This window comes from Hemiscyllium ocellatum, chromosome 3, assembly GCF_020745735.1.
Source record: "Hemiscyllium ocellatum isolate sHemOce1 chromosome 3, sHemOce1.pat.X.cur, whole genome shotgun sequence".
NCBI classification, from domain to species: Eukaryota; Metazoa; Chordata; class Chondrichthyes; order Orectolobiformes; family Hemiscylliidae; genus Hemiscyllium; species Hemiscyllium ocellatum.
In genome coordinates, this window is record NC_083403.1 from 42,002,800 (window position 1) to 42,023,931 (window position 21,132).

The 21,132-nt window shown below is 37.7% G+C and overlaps 1 protein-coding gene across 1 annotated transcript in view; it reads left to right on the forward strand.

The window, feature by feature from the left end:
• The window catches only part of bckdhb (branched chain keto acid dehydrogenase E1 subunit beta), a 291,935-nt gene that overhangs the window by 121,355 nt on the left and 149,448 nt on the right, over positions 1 to 21,132 (forward strand). The window contains exon 8 of the mRNA XM_060849722.1: positions 2,900 to 3,010. Within this exon, the coding sequence (XP_060705705.1) occupies positions 2,900 to 3,010 (111 nt within the window). The remainder of the gene's footprint in view (positions 1 to 2,899; positions 3,011 to 21,132) is intronic.

Genomic DNA, 21,132 nt, shown 5'->3' on the forward strand with positions numbered 1-21,132 from the left:
CCCTGTGAATCATGAATGTGTCAGTGAGATCACATCTCATTCTCCTAAGTTTTGTTAAATGGTCCCTCAAACTTCATAGGACAAATTTAAAGCATTACTCCATTTAAGTAAAGCCGAGTCCCCTATCAGAATGCACAGTGCATTCATTGTTTTATCTTTCCTGAGATGAGATTTGAACCATGTGACTGATCATCTTCATTGCTGTGGAATCAACTCCTACTGAATTGAAATCAAGCCTTGTGTTTTGGAATAGTAGACCAGAGATTAGGAGTCGAAGAACAGCTCTGACAATTTCAGATGGCAACTCCTTTCAGCTGGAGGAGTGACAGGATAACAGGCAATCCTCCTTGAAACGGAGTTGTTGATAGGGCGGCCATTGTGATGCTGCTGGAAGCTATTACATCAACAAATATGGTTAAGACGCGTCAGAAAAACTTTAGAAGAAATCTGAAAGTCAGTTTGAACTCTTCGCATTCAAATGGGTACTGTGATTTAGAATGTCCTTAGGAGTTACTGAGACCAGTGTTTTACAAAATTTGAGAGCAGAACCTGACTTTAGAGTTAGATGTATTTCTTCAAATAACATTGTAGTGGTATATGACAATTAAGAGTTTTCCTGCTTTCCTCATAAACCCTCTGAAATACTGGAAGTAATGTCTATTGAGAAATACTATGCTTGCTATTAATGAGTAAGTTTTGATTGCTTGTTCTACTTGATTCCTTGCATTCCTTGCAATGTTTGATCCACAAACTCTTTTCAGTTGGGGGATGAGTGATAGCCACAGCTGACACATCTAGAAAGTGAATAAAAATGTATTAGACCTTACATGTGGATGATTAGCAGTAAAAAAAAGTGAGTTCTGATTTTAAGGGATAACTTTATTCGTTAAGTGTGTTTAGACCATCAGCTACTTTATAGTAATTGTTAACCCTTCCAGGTTCCTTTGAGTACGCTTTGCTTTTAATTATATTGGCTATATGGTTTCAAGACTAGCTTTACATGCAAATTCATGGGTTGCTGTCTAATTACTGAGTGTCTGTTCGCCTCATTTCCATCCTGAAAATATGGTCTGTTAAAAATGTTTCATCAACAAAAGTCTCACACACACACAATATGTTAAGTCATAAATATCATTTGCACTTCATAATATAGCTACAAAATTAATTTTCATCTTTTCAAATGCTTTGAAGTAGGAATAAATGAATGATGACTGTAACATACTTTCGGTTCTTCGTATTTTTTGAATAAGTTAAAAGAAACTGCAAAAGGCTTGTTAATAGAACAACAGTTAATAACATTTCTTTGGTCCTTATTCCATACCATGAGACATCAAACCACTTTATAGGGCAGTGAACAGTGTATGGTCACTGATTACCTAGCAGGAGTTGGAAGGAAGTGGATAATCAGTTTGAATGGAAGCTCAGAAAGTAGATTTTGAAGTCAGGGAAGGAGGTAGCAAAGCAGTGATGACAGGGGATAGAGTTTAAGAGTGAAAAGTTGAATAAAGGAGCAACTTGCAATGGTGAGAAGTATGGCAGTATTGGATGGCTGATGGTTGCTCAGGAAATAACTGGATACGATTACAGAAGTAGGTGCAGCCTGCACAGTTGTGGAAAAAAGTCAAGTTGTAGCAACAGCCTTTCAGCTAATTCTGTGGGATGTGTAAGTAGTGTATGTTGTGTCTGCAGGTCAGAGATCATGTGCAGTTACAGACTGGTGTTCCTTATAATATGATCAATAGTGCAAGTGGGGATGCTGACCACAAAGGTATTTGTGGATTCTTATTATACAATGGTAACCATATTAATTAGTATTTGGAGGAGAGGTGGGGCAGAGATGAAGAAAAGTCACTAATTTGAGAGGTATTGTAGTTAAAAATGCAATTATCTGGTCTGTGAAGAAGATTAATAATGAATGTAACTTTCTTTTAACAAAAAAAAGACCTTGGTGGCTCAATATGCTGAAACAATGTTTTCACATAAGGGATATAAACCCAGTCATTCTATCTGTATTTGTATCCAGGGTCAAAAGTACAATGAATTTGAAAGACATTAGTTCATTTTTTGTTGGTTAGGAGTTCATACAACAATACTGCAATAGTTTCAGTAAAAAAGCAAATGGCAATAAGTTATGAATCTCAATCAAAATAGTTACATATTGAGGTAAATGTAGAAACTGGAAGTACCTCATTGGCACAGCTGGCATTCTCCTCCATGATTTATGTTGCTAGGAAAAAAAGAGAGAAGCACTTCATACCTGTAATTTGGTATTTTAAAGCTCAGCTGCAGCAAACATAGCATTAGTTTGAATCGGGTACTTTAAACTTCAATTTAGCTTTTAATTTGTCATGTCCTTTAAGTAGGGCTTAATTCTATGGAGATGTATTCATACTTGAAAAATGTAATTCACAAAATGGATCTTCTTGGCATGTTCAGTCAAGTGTAAATCTGCCAACTTTTCTGCATTTGATGAAATCTTGTATAGGAGATTGAGGTCTCCTGCTCTTGACTTGAAGATTTTATCCTCATAAGAACCTCATTCTCACCTCTTTCCTATGAGGAGCAAGCGAATTCAGTAACATTTACAATCCTAGTGTCCAAAGGAATATTTGAATTTTAAAGTGAATAGTTTTGACAGTATTTTTTTCTATTATTTAAATGATGGTAAGTGTCTGACTTAAAAAGTTATGGCTTCAGCTGGATGAGAAAAGGCATCTAAATCCCATAATTGGCTTCTTGAAAAGAAAACAATTAAAAATATCAAAAATAAGAGAGTGAAGAAAATTAAGTTTGTTGTTTTAAATTTTTCCTTACGGCCTGTGTAACTGACAAACGTTCAAACTACTACAGGAAATAAATTTGTTTACGGTAATTCTAAACTGACTATTTCTGTTTGTAGGTTCATGTGATGAGAGAGGTGGCCAGCATGGCTCAGGAGAAGCTGGGAGTGTCATGTGAAGTAATTGACTTAAGAACAATTCTACCCTGGGATGCTGAGACTGTTTGTAAGGTAGGGCTTGGTGGCTTATACTTTCAGATCACTGATTATTGCAACAGAAACTTTTCAAAATAAGTTTGTGAGGACTTTAAGATGGTAGCCAGATTCTAGACTGTACTGCTTCCCAGGCTTTGCTGCTGTTTTAACTACAAACTAGGCTAATGTGTTTCTCAATGTATTTTATCTACTCACGTTTTAATGAAGAGCATAAACAAACAGTATTTCTTCCAATTTTCCATAATATCCTGTATCCATAGTGGTATCTACACCTCCTTGCTCAGCAGGGAGCATTGTAAAACTCCTTGTATTTAACTTTTTAGCCAGCAGATTTTCTTATCCTGTTGTCCAGCTATTTGTACTTATTGTTTAAAGTGGAATGTTTATTTTAAAATCAGCAACGCAGAAACAAACAAAAGGATGACAATAAAATTTGTCATGTGTCCATTAGTACCTACAAGTGTATATGTTTTATGCTTTGCAAATAACCTGTTTACTTTGGTTTGACAGCAATTACAGCTATGATTGCATGTGTGAAATGTTTCTAATTTCATTCATCAGAATTATTCAGAAGTTTCTGTAACTAGGGAAACATTTGGATTACCCTTGAATCAATGTGGCAGTATCCCCTGATTGATCATACTTTACTAAGGACTGGATCCCTTTGAATTACAGTCATGACCATTTGGTTGAAGCAATGTGTTTGCCACTGAAGCTACTAACACATGCTGTAGGTGTGACAATCACAGAACACAGTGTCGTTTAACAACATGTCTATATCTTTTACTGTTTAGTGCTCTGACTGTGACTACCTGTCTGTATCTCCCTCTGTACTGAAAAGCCACAAAGGCTGGTCGCCTCCAAGTAAATGTAAAGTGGGCTAAGTGCCGTGTGATGCATCCTGCACATGAGATAATGCGTTCTCCTGCATAAGCCACCTGCCATTAGCTTGCAAATTGAAAGTGTTCTTGAAGTTCAAAGTAAACTCGTGGAAGGGTTGATGTGATGTGTCTGAAAGCCCCTTAATGCTGATGATATGGTGAGTCTGGTGGTTTTCTGGTGCCGAGTTTTGTGGATGAAAGGTGGAGCAGGACAGTGCCCATGGCATGCAGGGATGTGGTGATAAAGACAGAGTTGATAAATGCCCAGAGAAACAAATGGCAAACTGCTCCATCAGGTAACCACTCAGACTTTCATGTCGGGAATTGGTGTTTTTAGTTTCCCTGGGGACAAGAGAATTAGAAGCTATATAGAAGTGAGGTGGGCTAGTAATGAATGCAAATGTGTCAAATAAGGTAATTGCCAATCCTTAGCAGCATTCTGACATTTAATGTTTAAGCCATAAGAAGCAATTCAGAAGGTCTTTTTTTTCACAATACTGAACTTCTGAGTTTTTCATTTATACTACATCTTCCCATATTTCTCACCACTACCCACTTTGTTCAAGGGAATGGAACATTGTATCCCTGATATATAAAAGATGTCACCGACGTATTATTTAAGAAAAAAAGTGAAGTCATTTCATCCACCTCCTTAAGGACAATTGACAGCAAGATGATAAAACATGTAGTTTGTAAAGAGGGTTTGAGGCCAAAGTATATTTGATTATAGCCATATAACTATGTATATTCTTGAGTGATTTTATCGTTCACATCAGGAGAAAAGGATTTCACTCTTGCATCATATAGTTTATTGTAATCAGTAGGACTTGTCAGTTCTGCCTTCATTTTAAAGCACAATACTTTGCCTGTACTTTTTAACCCCAGAGAGGCAAATCTTTAGATCCTAAAGATCAAAGGTATGATTTACAGTCATGTTGATGACATCGCTTTGTGTTAGCATTGTACCACTGAGACATCATGGGCCACAGTGTTGGCATTTTGAAGGCTTGCTTCAAGTACCTAAATCTGTCTGGGTCTGTTCTGCAGTGTTGTTTGGCTAAGATTCTTAGGAATTTTGATGGTATTTTGAATATTATACAAAACTGCCTAATAAAGAGGCATCATAAAAAATTTCTAAATGAAGCAAGCAACCAAAGGATCAGTTGGAGAAGCAGAACCTGGTTATAAACGCCAAAAATCCTCTTTGCTGGTTGCAAGAACCAATTTTAGCAATCTGTTACGTGACTCGTACATGATCATTGCATGAGTAGTCCTTTCAAAGTTTGCTTTTCCATTTCACTTATGTTCTACTAATTCCTAGACAAGAGGTATATTTGGGTCCCGTTAGAACCCGTGTGGCATTCCAGGGTAAATGTTGCAGTTATTGATGGTAATTTGTGTTGAAGTACATCTGGCTTGTTTTGCTTTGTATGAACTTTCTCTATATGACTGAATTACAAATTCAAATCTGTTACAAATTCTTTGTAAAAGCTTCAAATTTTGTACAGTTGTAACTCGTTTAGCACACTTGCTCATTTTCCCTTTTGCTAAATCATCAATGCCCTAAGTCATTTTCCCTGATGAATCAAGCCTGAGTCAACTGCTGAGGGAATCAACAAGAGGGAAAATTATACTTTACCTCGTCCTCACTAATCAATTGTAGCAGATAGATTTGTCCATTGAATTATTTATAGGCGTGACTGCAATGTCTTTGTGATATGAAGCATCACCTTCCCATTGAGATTATCTTCAATTATATTCTGTGTCATTACCACCATGCTGATTAAGATAGATTTTGAGCATTTCTCCAAGTTCAGAAATGGGCAATGAAGAAGTGTTGTGAGTTATCATAAAAAACTGAATTTTATTCAGCCACAAACTAACTTTATGGCTCAGCATATCTCTGCTTCAGGGCAAAAGTGAGGACTGCAAATGCTGGAGATCAGAGTCAAGATTAGAGTGATGCTGGAAAAGCACAGCAAGTCAGGCAGTATCCGAGGAGCAGGAAAATCGGCATTCCTTTTGAAGGGATCCTGCCCAAATGTCGATTTTCCTGCTCCTTGGATTTCACCTAACTGGCTGTGCTTTTCCAGCACCACTGTAACCTTAACTCATATCTCTGCTTCACCATTACTGCTAACCGAGAGGATTAACCCTGGTTCAGTGACGAGACCAGGAGCGTCACCAGGCATACCTGAAAATGAGATGTCAGTTTTATAAAGCTACTTGTGTGCTGTGGTGCTGCAAAAGTTTATAGTTTGCTTAATCCCAGTCATGATCTAATCTCTCATTCAAAGATTTTAGTTTGTCGTGTAAGGTTAAGTTAGAACAAATTACTGCTATGTAATTAATTATTCTTTTTCTTTGCTACATTATGTTGTTCACCGTCTCTCGTGATGAGCAATATAGTTTGTCTCTCTCAATTTTAGCACCATTTGGCTTGCCAGACCCTATGCACAGATCTATTTAATTCTTTTAGATTAATTAATTTTTATTCTGCATTAACTCTAAAGTCTACTTCTCCACAAACAACATATTGTTTTTCTGAATGCGTTACAATTAAACTTTCTTCTCTTAATTACATATTTTATTTTCTCTTTTTTTCTCATTCTTTTAGTTTAATTTTTCCCTTTCCGCTTATTAAGTATATTCTGGCAATCTACTTGGTATTTTTGTTTCTGACCTTTATTGCACTGTTTTGTTTTTAATGTATCTTTATTTGATATTATCATAGAATTATAAATCCTGTACATCATAACCACAGGGTCTTGATCAGCTGGGAACAATGGAGGGAGGAGTGGCAGATGGAGTTTAACTTAGATAAATGTGAGGTGCTGCATTTTGGAAAGGCAAATCAGGGCAGGACTTATGCACTTAATGATGAGATCCTGGTGAGTGTTACTGAAGAAAGAGACCTTGGAGTGCACGTTCATAGTTCCTTGAAAATGGAGTTGCAGGTAGACAGGATAGTGAAGAAGGCATTTGATATGCTCGCCTTTATTGGTCAGTGCATTGAGAGGTCATGATGCGGCTGTACAGGAGATTGGTTAGGCCACTATTGGAATACTGCATGCAATTCTGGTCTCCCTGCTATAGAAAGGATGTGAAACTTGAAAGATTTCAGAAAAGATTTACAGAGATGTTGCCAGGGTTGGAGGGTTTGAGCTATAGGGAGAGGATGATGAGGCTGGAGTTTTTTTTCCCTTGAGTGTCGGAAGCAGTGAGGTGATTTGATAGAGGTTTATAAAATTATGAGGGGCGTGGATAGGGTGAATGGCTAAGATCTTTCTCCTGGATTTTGAGAGTCCAAAACTCGAGGGCATAGTTTTAAGGTGAGAAGGGGAAGATTTAAAAGGGACCTAAAGGGCAACTTTTTCATGCAGATGGTAATCTGTTTATGGAATGAGCTGCCAGAGGAAGTGGTGGAGGCTGGTACAATTACAACATTTAAAAGACAGCTGCATGGGGACATGAATAGGAACGGGTTAGATGGTTATGGGCCAAATGGGATCACATATATTAGGATATCCAGTTGGCATGGATGAGTTGGACCAAAGAGTGTTTCCATGCTGTACAGCTCTATGACACAATGTTGATGTTTACCACACAGCATATATTCAAATCCTTCTTGTAAGACAGTAAAGGATGGCAGGGCAAGTAATCTCCTACAATTGCAGCACCTGAGAGTTCATGGTTCATGGTTTAGTCCAGAGAAAACACATCTTAAGCAAAAATTTGAAGTTTGAGCAGCATCCTCTAAGAGTTTGAGATGGGGTCTGAACTGTAGACACTGCGACACATTAGGGAGATGTGAAAATAACCTGGTTTCTTTGCACTAGAAGGTGGTTGCTTCCCCTCGGCTTCGATTGTCTGATTGGTCAGTGTTCAGAGATAGAGAGTGAATGCGTGAATGAGTAGGTAAGGGGACTGAGAGTGCAGGAGTCTTAGCCATTCAATTGTTCAACAGGTTTGAGTTCTTTTCAGATTTCTGGATAAGAGAGAGAGTTGAAGGATGGATGGGTTAATTGACCATGGCATAGGAAATTGATTAAGGATTTGTTGGGGGTGAGAGGTAGGAGAAGGTGTACAAAAGAATGTGGTGGTTGTATGTGACAAAGGCAAGGCAGCAAATGAGGTTCTGAATAGTCAGTATGAGAAGTTAGGTGTCAAATTAAGAATTGAATCTTCCTCAACGGTGGTCATGTCTGCATTATTATCTGACCCACACCTAAATTAGCATAAGACAAATCTGATTTGAGAGATAAATATGTGGTTCAAAGACTGACATGGGACAAATGGAGAGGCCATCTTTCCACTGCAAAAGGCAAAGCTAAAGCATTTGCAGTTATCAGCCAGGAATGTCAGCTGGATGATCCATCTTAGCCTCCTCCTCAGTTCCCCAGTATTGGATGCCAGTCTTTCGCCATTTTGACTCACTTCAAAAGATATACCAGGAAATGGCTGAAGGGATACTGCAAAAGCTATAGGCCCTGGCAACATTCCAGTAATAATACTGATGATTTATGCAGCAGAATTACCTGTGGCCATAGCCAAACTATTCAAAAATGTTGGATCCTAGTGCTTCATTCAGAATACGCTGGCTATTGCAAAGCATTCTGTAAATTTCATCCAAGTTCAGCAATTTGATGGTTTGAAGTTAGGCTTGAACAAAATAATGTTTTAGTTATAGTTTGATTATTTTATTCCTAACTGTTAGTATTCTTTGGTAAACTTTTGTATCTGTTTAGGTGGATTTGAAAGGTCCCGTGGCACAATTGGGAGATCAGAAGAGTTCTGTTGGTCCACTTTCCCTGATGAACGTTAAAAAAAATCTCATGTTCCAAAATATTAGTTATGTTTAGTGCCACCTAGGAGCAAGGTTAGGATTGTTGAGAGGTTTTTGGTTGGCTAGTCCATATAGTTTGGTGAGAAGTAAAGGACAGTTCAAGGTTATTAGTGGTTGAAGGGTGAGACAGTATGAGAGGAAGCACCAGAAACTAGCTTCATGCAGAAAAGTGTTGCTGTTAAGCTTTATAACTGAGAAAATCACTGTTATTTTCGTTAGGATTCAGAGAAATCCTAGGAAACGGTTGGTGCAGATAGTCATTGGAGTTTGGACTCAGAAATGCTGCGAAAGTGCTTGGGGGACATGGTGTTGCTTGAGAGAAGTCCATGTACAATTAATAGTTCAGTAAAGCTGAGAATGTGGAGTGCAGTTTCTCGAATTCAGGGGAGTATTTCCCAAGAGATGAGGATGAAATGCCGAAATATAAGCAGTGGTTGAGGTGGTCCACAATGGAGTTGCTGTAATGGGAGTTTCAGGGCCAGATAATCAAAATTAAAGAATTTGAACTGTTTATCAATTTTTAATGGTATTTGATGGCCTGCTGTGTCATTAATGCTCAGACAGTTAATTAAGAAATTTGAGGGAGCTGTCTTGAAAACATATTACTTGAGGTATTCTGTGGATTGTTTGGCCATAACCGTATCTGGATCAATATTTAATTCAGATTAATTCTGGAAGTTAGAACTTTTTCCAATAGTGATAAAAATGGTCTCTCCATTGTTCATTGGACTTTTTATGGACTAAAATGGCTTTATAAGAAGGAAAATAATTGATTTAAGATGGCTACAATCATTGGGCTGAGTTTTATTCATGAAGGCATCAATAAGCAATACTTAGTCTGAACTGAAATTAGTATGTTGTCAAATGACTGAAACCTGTCAATCGGATGACTGCGTTTTAGGATGGATTATCCATTTCCATGTTGGAAAAAAGAACAAAACCATACATAGAGTCATAGAGATGTACAGCATGGAAACTGACCCTTCGGTCCAATCCGTCCATGCCGACCAGATATCCCAACCCAATCTAGTCCCACCTGCCAGCACCTGGCCCATATTCCTCCAAACCCTTCCTATTCATATATACATCCAGATGCCTCTTAAATGTTGCAATTGTGCCAACCTCCATCACATCCTCTGGCAGCTCATTCCATACACGTACCACCCTCTGTGTGAAAAAGTTGCCCCTTAGGTCTCTTTTATATCTTTCCCCTCTCACCCTAAACCTATGCCCTCCCCCACCCCAGGGAAAATACTTTGTCTATTTATCCTAATAATTTTGTAAATCTCTAAAGATCACCCTTCAGCCTCCGACGCTCCAGGAAAAACAGCCCCAACCTGTTCAGTCTCTGCCTGTAGCTCAAATCCTCCAACCCTGGCAACATGCTTGTAAATCTTTTCTGAACCCTTTCAAATTTCACAACATCTTTCCAATAGGAAGGAGACGAGATTGCACGCAATATTCCAACAGTGGCCTAACCAATGTCCTGTATAGCTGCAACATGACCTCCCAACTCCTGTGCTCAATACTCTGATCAATGAAGGAAAGCGTACCAAACGCCTTCTTCACTATCCTATCTACCTGCGACTCCACTTTCAAGGAGTTATGAACCTGCACTCCAAGGTTTCTTTGTTCAGTAACACTCCCTAGGACCTTACCATTAAGTGTATAAGTCCTGCTAAGATTTGCTTTCCCAAAATGCAGCACCTCACATTTATCTGAATTAAACTCCATCTGCCATTTCTCAGCCCATTTGCCCATCTAGTCCAGATCCTGTTGTAATCTGAGGTAACCCTCTTCACTGTCCACTACTCCTCCAATTCTGCTGTCATCTGCATACTTACTGACTGTACCTCTTGGGCTCGCATCCAAATCATTTATGTAAATGACAAAAAGGAGAGGGCTCAGCACCGATCCTTGTGGCACTCCACTGGTCACAGGTCTCCAGTTTGAAAAACCAACCCTCCACCACCACCACCCTCTGTCTTCTACCTTTGAGCCAGTTCTATATCCAAATGGCTAGTTCTCTCTGTATTCCATGAGATCTAACCTTGCTAATCAGTCTCCCAAGGGGAAAGCTTGTCAAACATGGAGATACGCAAGTGCGCTGTGTTCTAGGATGTGCTTTTGAGCAGAAATGATGAATTTGTGACACTTGAACTGGAATGCTTACTTTCTCCCTGTTCCTGTCTTGAAGGACAATGCCCTAAAGCAAATTGGAAAATAAAAATTCAGTGACTGTGAACCCAAAGATATCAGCTAATTTTGCTACTACTAATGATACAATTAGGTAACTTTGGTTTCATTGAGTAGAATGATAAAATCTTATAATACAGGAGGCGATCATTTGGCCCATCGTATCCTTACCAGCTCCCGAAAACGCTACCCAGCTTTTTGTTATCCAGTATTAAGTTAACACATAACACCTCAAGTACTCTTAGGACTTTATAAACTGCATATTCTTGCTCTTGCTTCTTCTTCTCACTTGTATTTTCTAACATCTATCATAAACAGACTTGTGACTTTTTTGTGCTAATTTCTATCTCTTTTGTCATCAAGTAAGCTCTGGATAACAGCTTGTGTCTTTCCCATAACTAGTTGGAAGAAAACTCTAAGCACAAAAAACCTGATATACTTTCAGTTAATACTGGCAAGGGGGCAGTATGAAGATAAGGACTAGGTAAATGCCAAGGGTAGATCCTATGAATGCTCCAGAGATAATATTGCAGGAATAAGAGGAGAATCATTGCAGGTAATGTGCAGTTATAAGACATAGTTGTTATCTTGATTTTTTTTTTCCTTACTGAATATCTCGCTCATTTTTTCTGTCATGATACGTGGGATATGGATTACAGGAATGAATCATCAAAAGTGAGTTGAAGAGTACAATCTTTTTATTTGAGTTGCTGCATCAAAACCAGGTTTTAAAGAATAAAGTTGGTATTTTGCAAGTATCTTTCAAACTAGCCAACTGTCTTTTGTCCATATGAATATGTCCAACGAAAAATGAGTTAACTACTTCTTCCTTGTGAACATATAAATGGTAGGATGAACTCAGAGTTGTTTATGTAAAAACTGGTAATTAAACTTGGACTAGCAATTGCAGTATGAAATAACGTTATAGCTGTGGCTAGTATTTCATTGATTCTAGCTATTATTAGGTCCATAGAATGTACTGTATGTTTGTTTACTAGCTGATTTAGTTCTTTCAATCAGGAATGAAAATGGAGTGAAAGACCAATTCTGTCTTTATTTTAGCTTTTGAGGGGGAATTCTGAGATGAAATGCAACAAACATGTTATTAAAATGCCTAAACTTGGACAGGACGAATTATATTGTAGGAACATATAATTATGCTTACTTCCGGAAGGATATTTGTGGTTTTATATCAACTGTAAAAACATTGAAGAAGTGCTTTCATATTTGAAAGCAAAATAATTGGCAGAAGGCTCAATAACCGAAAGATACTGATACAAGGTGATTGTCCAAACTACAAAAGGTGACGTCAGGAAGTCTTCTTATACAGCGATTGGTTGGAATTGATCAGAACGAGAATGTGAAGGAGGCAGTATCAGTTGTTAGATATTTAGATCAATAATTAGATTATTTAATATAAATATTTAGATATTTAACCAAGTTTCATATGTGACTTCATAGTCAGTCTGTGGGGTCTCCTATATGCTTATGGAAATTCTTTACATGTCACCATACCTTTCTTCATGCATACCTGGTTTTCCTGATGTACCTAAAGTTGCTCATTTCAATGATTTGAAGTCTGGAAACGGTTTTATGACCTGACCTGAATCTTGTGGCAATTTGTAATTGAAGTAATAAAGGTAAACTCACCTTTTTTGAGAAGATTTGTAGCTCAGGTTGATGATAAGTCTGTAAGTTAGCTCGCTGAGCTTGAAGGTTTGTTTTCAGATGTTTCATCACGATACTAAGCAACAGCATCAGTGAAAGACTCTGGTGAAAGGCTGGTGGTATGTCCCACCTCTATTTATAGGTCTTGGTTTTTTAAAGTGGGTAATGTTATTTCCGATTCTCTTTTTCAAGGGAAGGTAGATTGAATCCAAGTCATTAAGTTTATTGATGGAGTTCTGCTTAGAATGCCTCTAAGAATTCTCTTGTGTGTCTTTGTTTCGTCTTTCCTAGGATATATGTGTTGTCCCTCATGTATCCTGGTGGCAAGTTTCCTGCTAGTTTGTCTGATATAGGGTTTTTTACAGTTCTTGCATGGTATCTTGTAAATGAAGTTAGTTTTGCTGGTAATACCTAATGGATCCATTAGGTTCATTAGCCGCTGTTATTAGGTTCCATGATGCCAAGGGGTCTGAGTAGTCTGGAAGTCATTTCCGATATGTCTTTGATGTAAGGTAATGTGGCTATAATTTTTTGTTGCATTGTGTCTGCTTGTTTGGGTTTGTTGTTGGGGAATTGATGGATTGTGTTGATTGGGTATCCATTTTTCTTGAAAACATTGTGTAAATATTTTTCTTCTGCTTTTTGCAGTTCTTGGGTGCTGCAGTGTGATGTAGCTCATTGAAATAATGTCTTGATGCAGCTTTGTGGATGTTGGGGTGATTGATTTTGAAGTTTAGTATTTGGTCCGTGTGTGTTGTTTTTCTGTAGACACTGGTTTGAAGCTCTCCGTTAACTGTACATTCAACTGTCGCATCTAGTAAAGTCACCATAGTAGTACCAGACCATAGGTCTGCTCTCCCATTAGAGAGAAAGATAACTGGTGCTGGTTTAATATGAGGGTCTCCACACCTCAGGTGAGGGGAGGGATTGAGAAGGAAGTTCTTTCACAGTAACCTCAGCTCAAATAGGAGTTGAATCCATGCTGTTAGTGCTACTCTGTCTCAGGGATCAGCTGTCCAGCCAATTGAGTTGTTTGACCTCCATGAGCAATTAAAGGAGTATTTTGCCTTTCAATAATTAGTCATTTTGAATTCACTATTGCATTTACTTAATTTTAATGAGTCTGCAAGTAAGTTGAACTCAAATGTTCTGTCAGTGTCGTTTCAAAAGGCAACATTTTGTCAACAGGATTAAGTGGAAACATATGTACACATATTGTAATGAAATAAACTAGATCACCAATTAATTATTACTCATTTGTACATCAAGCAAAGATCCCAGAGTATGAGATCACTCCCCAAAATCCAAAATTGTCTCTGCTTTTGATCAGAAATTTGAGGAACATATGTTCCAGATTCGTCATGCATTTGCTATTTAACGGAGAACTAAAAAGTTTCAATTTTAGATCAGAAACAAGTTTCAATTCAAAGCGCAAAGGCAAAAGGGAATCAAAGGACTCTTCAGACTTAGAAGTACTTAAGACTTAGCTGATGTTATGATTTATTTTGTTATATTTCTATCCTGTTAGATTATATTGTATCATGATTAACACCAAACTGGAGATTCCACTAATAAAACAGAAGAAAGCATAGAATCCCTACAGTGGGGAAAGAGGCCATTCGACCCATCGTGGCTGCACTGATCCTCCAAAGAATATTTCATCTGACCCACTTCAGAGCCCCCTGAAAAAATGTGCATAGTCCTTTTATATATGTAAATGTAAATCATGTTGTTCTAGTTTTTACAACAACCAGATTATCTGTATCTATTTTAAAATGGAATGTTTGTTAGTTTCATGGAATAAATGCTTGCTCTTTAAATGCTACTGTGAGCAATTTTAAAGGAAGGTGAAGTTTGTTTTAATGTATTTTAAGATGAAACACCCTTCTTTTAGTATCTCAAACTAGATTCTGTATGTAAACTCTACATGGAGCTTCAGTTTGAGTGATACTATTGAGCAAGGTTGATATTATGCTTTATTTTACATTTGCCATCACAGTACGTATTTAGAATATATGTTAAAACATTGTCTGCTTCTTGAGGTAACGTCAGGGTCAGCAACACGCTGGATTGAAACAGAGTGCAGTCTGCCACCTGCATATCAAATTCTACCTTACTGCACTCTAGCATCAGTGACAATTCCAAATTAAATAAAATAGAAGGACAGTTCATTTCGTAACATTTCCATTTTTATATTTTCCCATCTATGTCTTTGGCTTGCATGCAACTGAAAATACCATGCAATAAGATTTCACATTTTAAAGAAGGAAAGAAAAGCCAACAAGAATATTTCATAAGAACTTTAAAACCAAAATTCCAAACAGTTCTCACCATTCTCTTTTAAATTTCAACTTAAAAATTCTTTTTTTTTATGGTATAGTTCTTTAGACTCCATTCAAATCTCCTTGAAATGGATCAGTATATGTCACAGCTCCTTGGAATTTACTCAGCTTTTCCTTCGTTTCCCAGTTATCTTGCGCAATGAGGTGTTTCTCACATTATCCCACCAGCATTTGGCTAGGTGGATCTTCCCAGTTCTTAACGAATTCGAATTTCCCCAGCCTAAAGAAGAGGCTCACTTGTAAAAGCCTGAAGTGACTCCAAATCAGAAGCACCTCTGATTCCTAGTGGTTCACTTCTCTATAATCTGCAACCTTAAATCCTCTCTGTGCCGTCTTCAAGACACTCTGTAGACAGACTGATTAATGTAGCCAAATGTACAAATACAAAATACTAATTTCTAACATCATTAGTCCTTCTCTTTGCCATCACAATACCCACATTGTGGGCATTGCTGGCTAGCCATCATTTACTGCCCATCCTGATTTGCCCTTGGGAAAGTGGTAATGAGCTGCATTTTTGAACCACTGCAGTCCATATGGTGTTGATTGGCCCACAGTGCTCTTAAGGAGGGAATTCCAGGATTTTGACACAGTGAGCAACGATATCTTTCAAGTTAGGATGGTGACTGGCTTGTATGGGAACCTACAGGTGAAGGTGGTCCCATCTATCTTCTGTCCTTGTCCTTCAGATGGAAGTGATTGTGGGTTTGGAAGGTGCTGTCTGAGGATCTTTGGTGAATTTCTGCAGTGCATCTTATAAGTAGTCTATAGTCTTGCTGTTGAGTATTGGTGGTGGAAGGATTGGATGTTTGTGAGTGTGGTGTCAATCAAGCAGGCTGCTTTATCCTGGATGGTGTCAAACATGAAATGGTTGTTGGAGCTGCACTCATCCAAGCAAGTGGGGAAATGTTGCATCACCGATGACTTGTGCCTTGTAGATAATGAACATATCAGGAGATATGTTACATGCTGCAGTATTCCTAGTCTCAGATCTACTGTTGCAACCACTATATTTATATGACAAGTCCAGTTGAGTTTTTGGTCACTCATAGCCCCCAGACTTATGATAGTGGGGGATTCAACTGTTGCATTTTATTTTTGACTTTAAACTTGTCCTTTGATATGTGAAAAATATATGGAGGCTTTAAAACCCCCTTTTATGCTCCAGGTCACTTTAATCCTTTCTTTGATTGAAGTTGTGTTAATAATTTAATCTGTCTCCTCATCCCTCTTCCCTATTATATTTTATTCTATGTAAATTTCTTGTAGTTGATGCACAGTTTTGATTCAGTTAATCTCTGTTTCTCTCAGTTGATAGTCATGACTGGGATTTGTATTGAAACAAAGCCCACGGAATTGGTGAATGACTTATGAATTATTCTCCAACTAATTATAAATTTAAGAAACATCATATGTAGTCATAGAGAGCTACAGCATGGAAGCAGAGTCTTTGGTCCAACTTGTTCATGCCTACCAGATATCCTAAATTAATCTTGTCCCATTTGCCAGTATTTGGCCCATATCCCTCTAAACCCTTCCCATTTATGTACCCATCCAGATGCCTTTTAAATGCTCTAATTGGACCAGTCTCCACCACTTCCTGTGGCTGCTCATCAAATACATGTACCACCTTTTGCGTGAAAAAAGTTGCCTCTTAGGTTCCTTTTTAAGTCTTTCCCCTCTCACCCTAAACCTATACCCTCTAGTTCTGGACTCCCCAAACCAAGGAAACAACTTTGTTTACCCTATCCATGCCCCTCATGATTTTATAAACCTCTGTGCAGTCACCCTCAGCCTCTGATGCTCCATGGAAAACAGCCTATTCAACTCTCCCGACAGCTCAAACCCTCCAATCCTGGCAACATCCTTGTAAATCTTTTATATGTAACAAATCTTAAATTTATGGCGATGCAAGTTGGTCTTCTCACTGTATTAGATATGAAAAATACTATGATCTACTTAAAATCAGAAAATTCACAGGTCACTGAAAGGTTGATTTGTGGTGAAATAATTTGGGAATGATAGCAGATTTGAATGCTGAGGATTATCTCAATAGTTACACTATTTTCCCCATCTGTGTATAATCCTTAGCCCTTGAGGGAATTCCTTGCAAGTTTTTTGCTTTTGAAGTTATGTGGATTGGTGATGTGCCGTGTATGGAAAGTTTAAAAAGATCAAACAGCATATAAACAGACTCAAAAACAGTTGATGGCATAAATGGTGACTGGAAAATGCTTATAGTGTTTTGAATATGACTTATGGATATTTTAGATCAGTTCTGCAGATTAACTGTTAAATTTCATGTTGGAAGGCAAATTTGTATTAAGTTAAAATTTCATGCTATTCAAAGCAGTTTTAAAATTTGGAAATGCTTGAAGGACTTATCAAAATATTGAAAGGTTTGTAAATGTCTGAAAATTTCAATTAATTTTTCTGTAAATGCACAGATAAGTTTTGAATATTTTTTCATTCAGAATCCATTTAGATTTCATTGTATGCAAGCCAGTTATGTCTATATAACAAATATTTAGTTGTACGTATTGTATAAGGCTGAGCTGGATTATAAAATGCACAGATGTACCTTGGAAAGCTACTTTCAAATGCCAAACTAAATGGTTTCAGTGCTTTGCAACAAATCACTTAGGTCAATTTATCCAAGAAGTAGATTTGAGAGAAGGCAGATTATATTGAAGTACAGAGGGAAACCAAATCGACATTCTGAACAAGTTAAGAATGGCAACAGATATAAGTGAGATCAACCTTTGGATGCGAAGTGCATCACCCACATTTGCTTCTTAGAGTGTTTGTGATGTATCATAATACCATGATATGTAGAAACAGAAATGGGCCATTTGACACATCAAGTCTGCTCCATCATTCAATGAGATGATAATTTCAAATCCGCTTACCTGTTTGTTCACCATAACCCGTGATCCCTTTACTGATTGAAAATCTCTTTACCTCAGCCTTGAATATTCTTAATGATACAGACTTGACAGTCCTCTGCAGTACAGAATTTTACATATTCACTAATCTCTGAGAGAAAAAAATCCTGCTCATTATATAATAAATGGAGTCACATCATCTGAGCCACTTAATACTTTAAATATATTTAATATGTTTAACACATTGACCTTAAACTTCATAACCTTTATGCATAGTTTATCCTTTAAATGTAGATTCACTTTTGTTTTTAAATTCTGTACTCCATCTAATATAGGATTTGAAATAAAGTCACCAGAATTGTACACTACATTGTAAAACCTCAGTATAATCTGTATTGTGGCTGACGATAGATCCTAAAAATGCTACTTACTTTTTAAATTGTTTATTCATATTAAATGACCTTTGAAAAATACCCACTTGTCAAATATTTGGTCTTTTCACAGTGTTTGCATGGCTAATTCTCTTAATTATATACTCGTGGAATTCTTTCTTCCAATGTACAATAGCTTACATTTGCTCATATTAAATATTAAATGGTCAAATGACATCCAGTGTCCTTCCAAAATCCTTTTGTTTATATTTTAACATAGTCTTCAAGTTTAATGAAATTTGCATCTAATTTCAGTATCAAGATCATAAAGAAGTTAAGGTCAGAAGTCACATAACACCAGGCTATAGTCCAACAGGTTTATTTGAAATCACAAGTCTTCGGAGCACTGTTCCTTCGTCAGGTGAAGTGAAGTGCACAGGCGCAGAATTTATAATCAGAGATCAAAAGGTCATACAAGTGGTGTGAATGGAGTATTGATAGGCTGAATAATAAGTCTGTGCAGGTGACCAAGAGTGTCAGACACTCTCACACCGTGTCTAATCATCAACAAACATCCCCACTTCTGATTTTATGATGGAGGGAAGGTCTTTGAAGTAGCATTACTCTGAGGATCTCCTGGAACTGGTAAAATTCCTGTGTCTGATGTAATTCCAACCAGCAGAAATTTTCCCCTGATTCCCATTGCCTCCAGTTTTTCTAGAACTCATCATGCCATTTTTGAACCCACACGTTAAGCACACATGTACCCAATGTCCTTTGCTGTCGCATGCTTTGCAGATGTGAAGAAATGCTATAAATTACATCTGGGTGAGGCCTGGAGGAGCAAGTGGTAAGCTCTTGTCACCCGGCACCTGATCAGACTACTTTGTTGATAATTGCTGCCTTCAAAATTCCCTCCAAAGAGTATCAGATATGGAATGAGCTGCCAGAGGAAGTGGTAGAGGCTGGTACAATTGCAATATTTAAAAGGCATTTGGATGGGTATATGAATAAGAAGGGTTTGGAGGGATATGGGCTGGGTGCATTCAGTTGGGACTAGATTGGGTTGGGATATCTGGTTGGCATGGACTGGTTGGACCAAAGGGTATGTTTCCATGCTGAACATCTCTATGACTCTATCCACTTTCTCTCTACCGCTTTGAAGAACAGGAAGTTGGATATACATTAGGTGAGAATAGGAGATAATAAAATATTAATGCATGCAAATTGGCTACTTGCTACTGACAAGCTGAATTCTTGTTTCACTGTTTAAACTTTGAGTGAACAATCAAATCTTTTTCTTGGCATCAAGAATCTCATTTTTCTATTCTCCCAATTGATTCACCATTGCCTATGTCATTCAGGGGCTAGGAAGGTCTAGTTTTTTTAATAGCTCTTTGCTTAAATGTGTGCAGTATTTAGAATGCAGTAAATGAATCAACAGTATATGTTATAAACACTTATACTTTAATGTGTTTGTTTACTTCGACTATGAAAGAATATGGTGTCTTGAGCAAAGTCAGTATTTCTACCTGGATGCATGGTGCCATGACGATGGTCATTCAGAAGGGAAAGGTCTCTTAGATATCCCTGAGAACCCTCAGTTAGAGACATTCTGCTCAGGGAAAAGGGAGCAATTAGAGACCCCAAATCTCTCATTCATCATGCAGGAGCACAGGCGCTTGATTCAAAAAGAAAAAAATTTGTGAGAATTTGAAGAGAGGCTGGAAGAAAATTGTTTAGTTAATGCTAGAGGATAGATCACCATGAATAACACTGCTCTTGAAGGATAGTGGTATTATCGTTGAACTGTTAATCCAGAGATCCCGATAATATCCGAGGGACCCGGGTTTGAATCCCGCCATGGCAGACAGTGGAATTTGAATTCAATAAAATCTGGAATTAAGACCCTAATCATGACCATGAATCCATTGTCAATTGTTGGGAAAACCTATCTGAGTCACTAATGTTCTTCAGGGAAAGAAACTGTCAATCTTACCTGATCTGGCCTACATGTGACTCCAGATCCACTGCAATGTGATTTACTCTTAACTGCCCTCTGGGCAATTAGGGATGGGCAATAAATGCTGCCTAGCCAGCGATGCCCTCATCCTGTGTATTAAGAAAAAGGTTATTGGGCTGGCAAAGGAGAAGAATAGAAATATATCCCTAACATCTCTGTCTGCAACCAGTAGCTTGTTCATTGTGAACAGCTGAAGGGATATGCTGTTTGTTATGAACTGCCAGTCTTTGCCATGCATAGCCTTACATACCTGCTATCACATTGGTGCTAAAATTCATATACCATATCACTAATTTGTGACGAACAGAATTTTTTTTTGACTTGATAACAACATCCTGTTCTTAACAGGCAGGGGATTGATATTACCTCATTAAAGCCTCAGGTTAATAAACCTGCAACATTGCATCAAACATTAGATGTGATTCCACTGTTGGATAATATTTTTACTGACTGTCTTTGGTGTGTGAACAATTACACCGACAGCCAATTTTGGGATCATGAGGCTGACTCTTGGCGTGTTGCACATGATGTGTACTGGAAGCTAACTGCGTCAATACATCTGTTCTTTGCAGACAGAAAGAACATTTACACACACTGCACTTAATTTCAGCTCAAATAAAAGATGCCAAATGTTGGCTCAGTTTCTAGGGCAAAACTGCGACCAATTAGAGATAACTTATCTGTTTTATTTTTTTGCTGGAAATCAAGTCCCACTATTGCTGGAGTGATCACAAAAGTTAAAGATTTTATAAAATATGCAAACCTACACAATTTACTGAAATTTTAGACCCAGATTTCTAAAAAGCATGGACAGGGTAAAATAGATCATGGACAGAAAGGAAAACCTGGAAAGACAGTTCACTAATCTTTGTCTTCAGGTACTGATGTTGGAAATGAGCCTTATAATTTTTAATCCCAAGAGAGA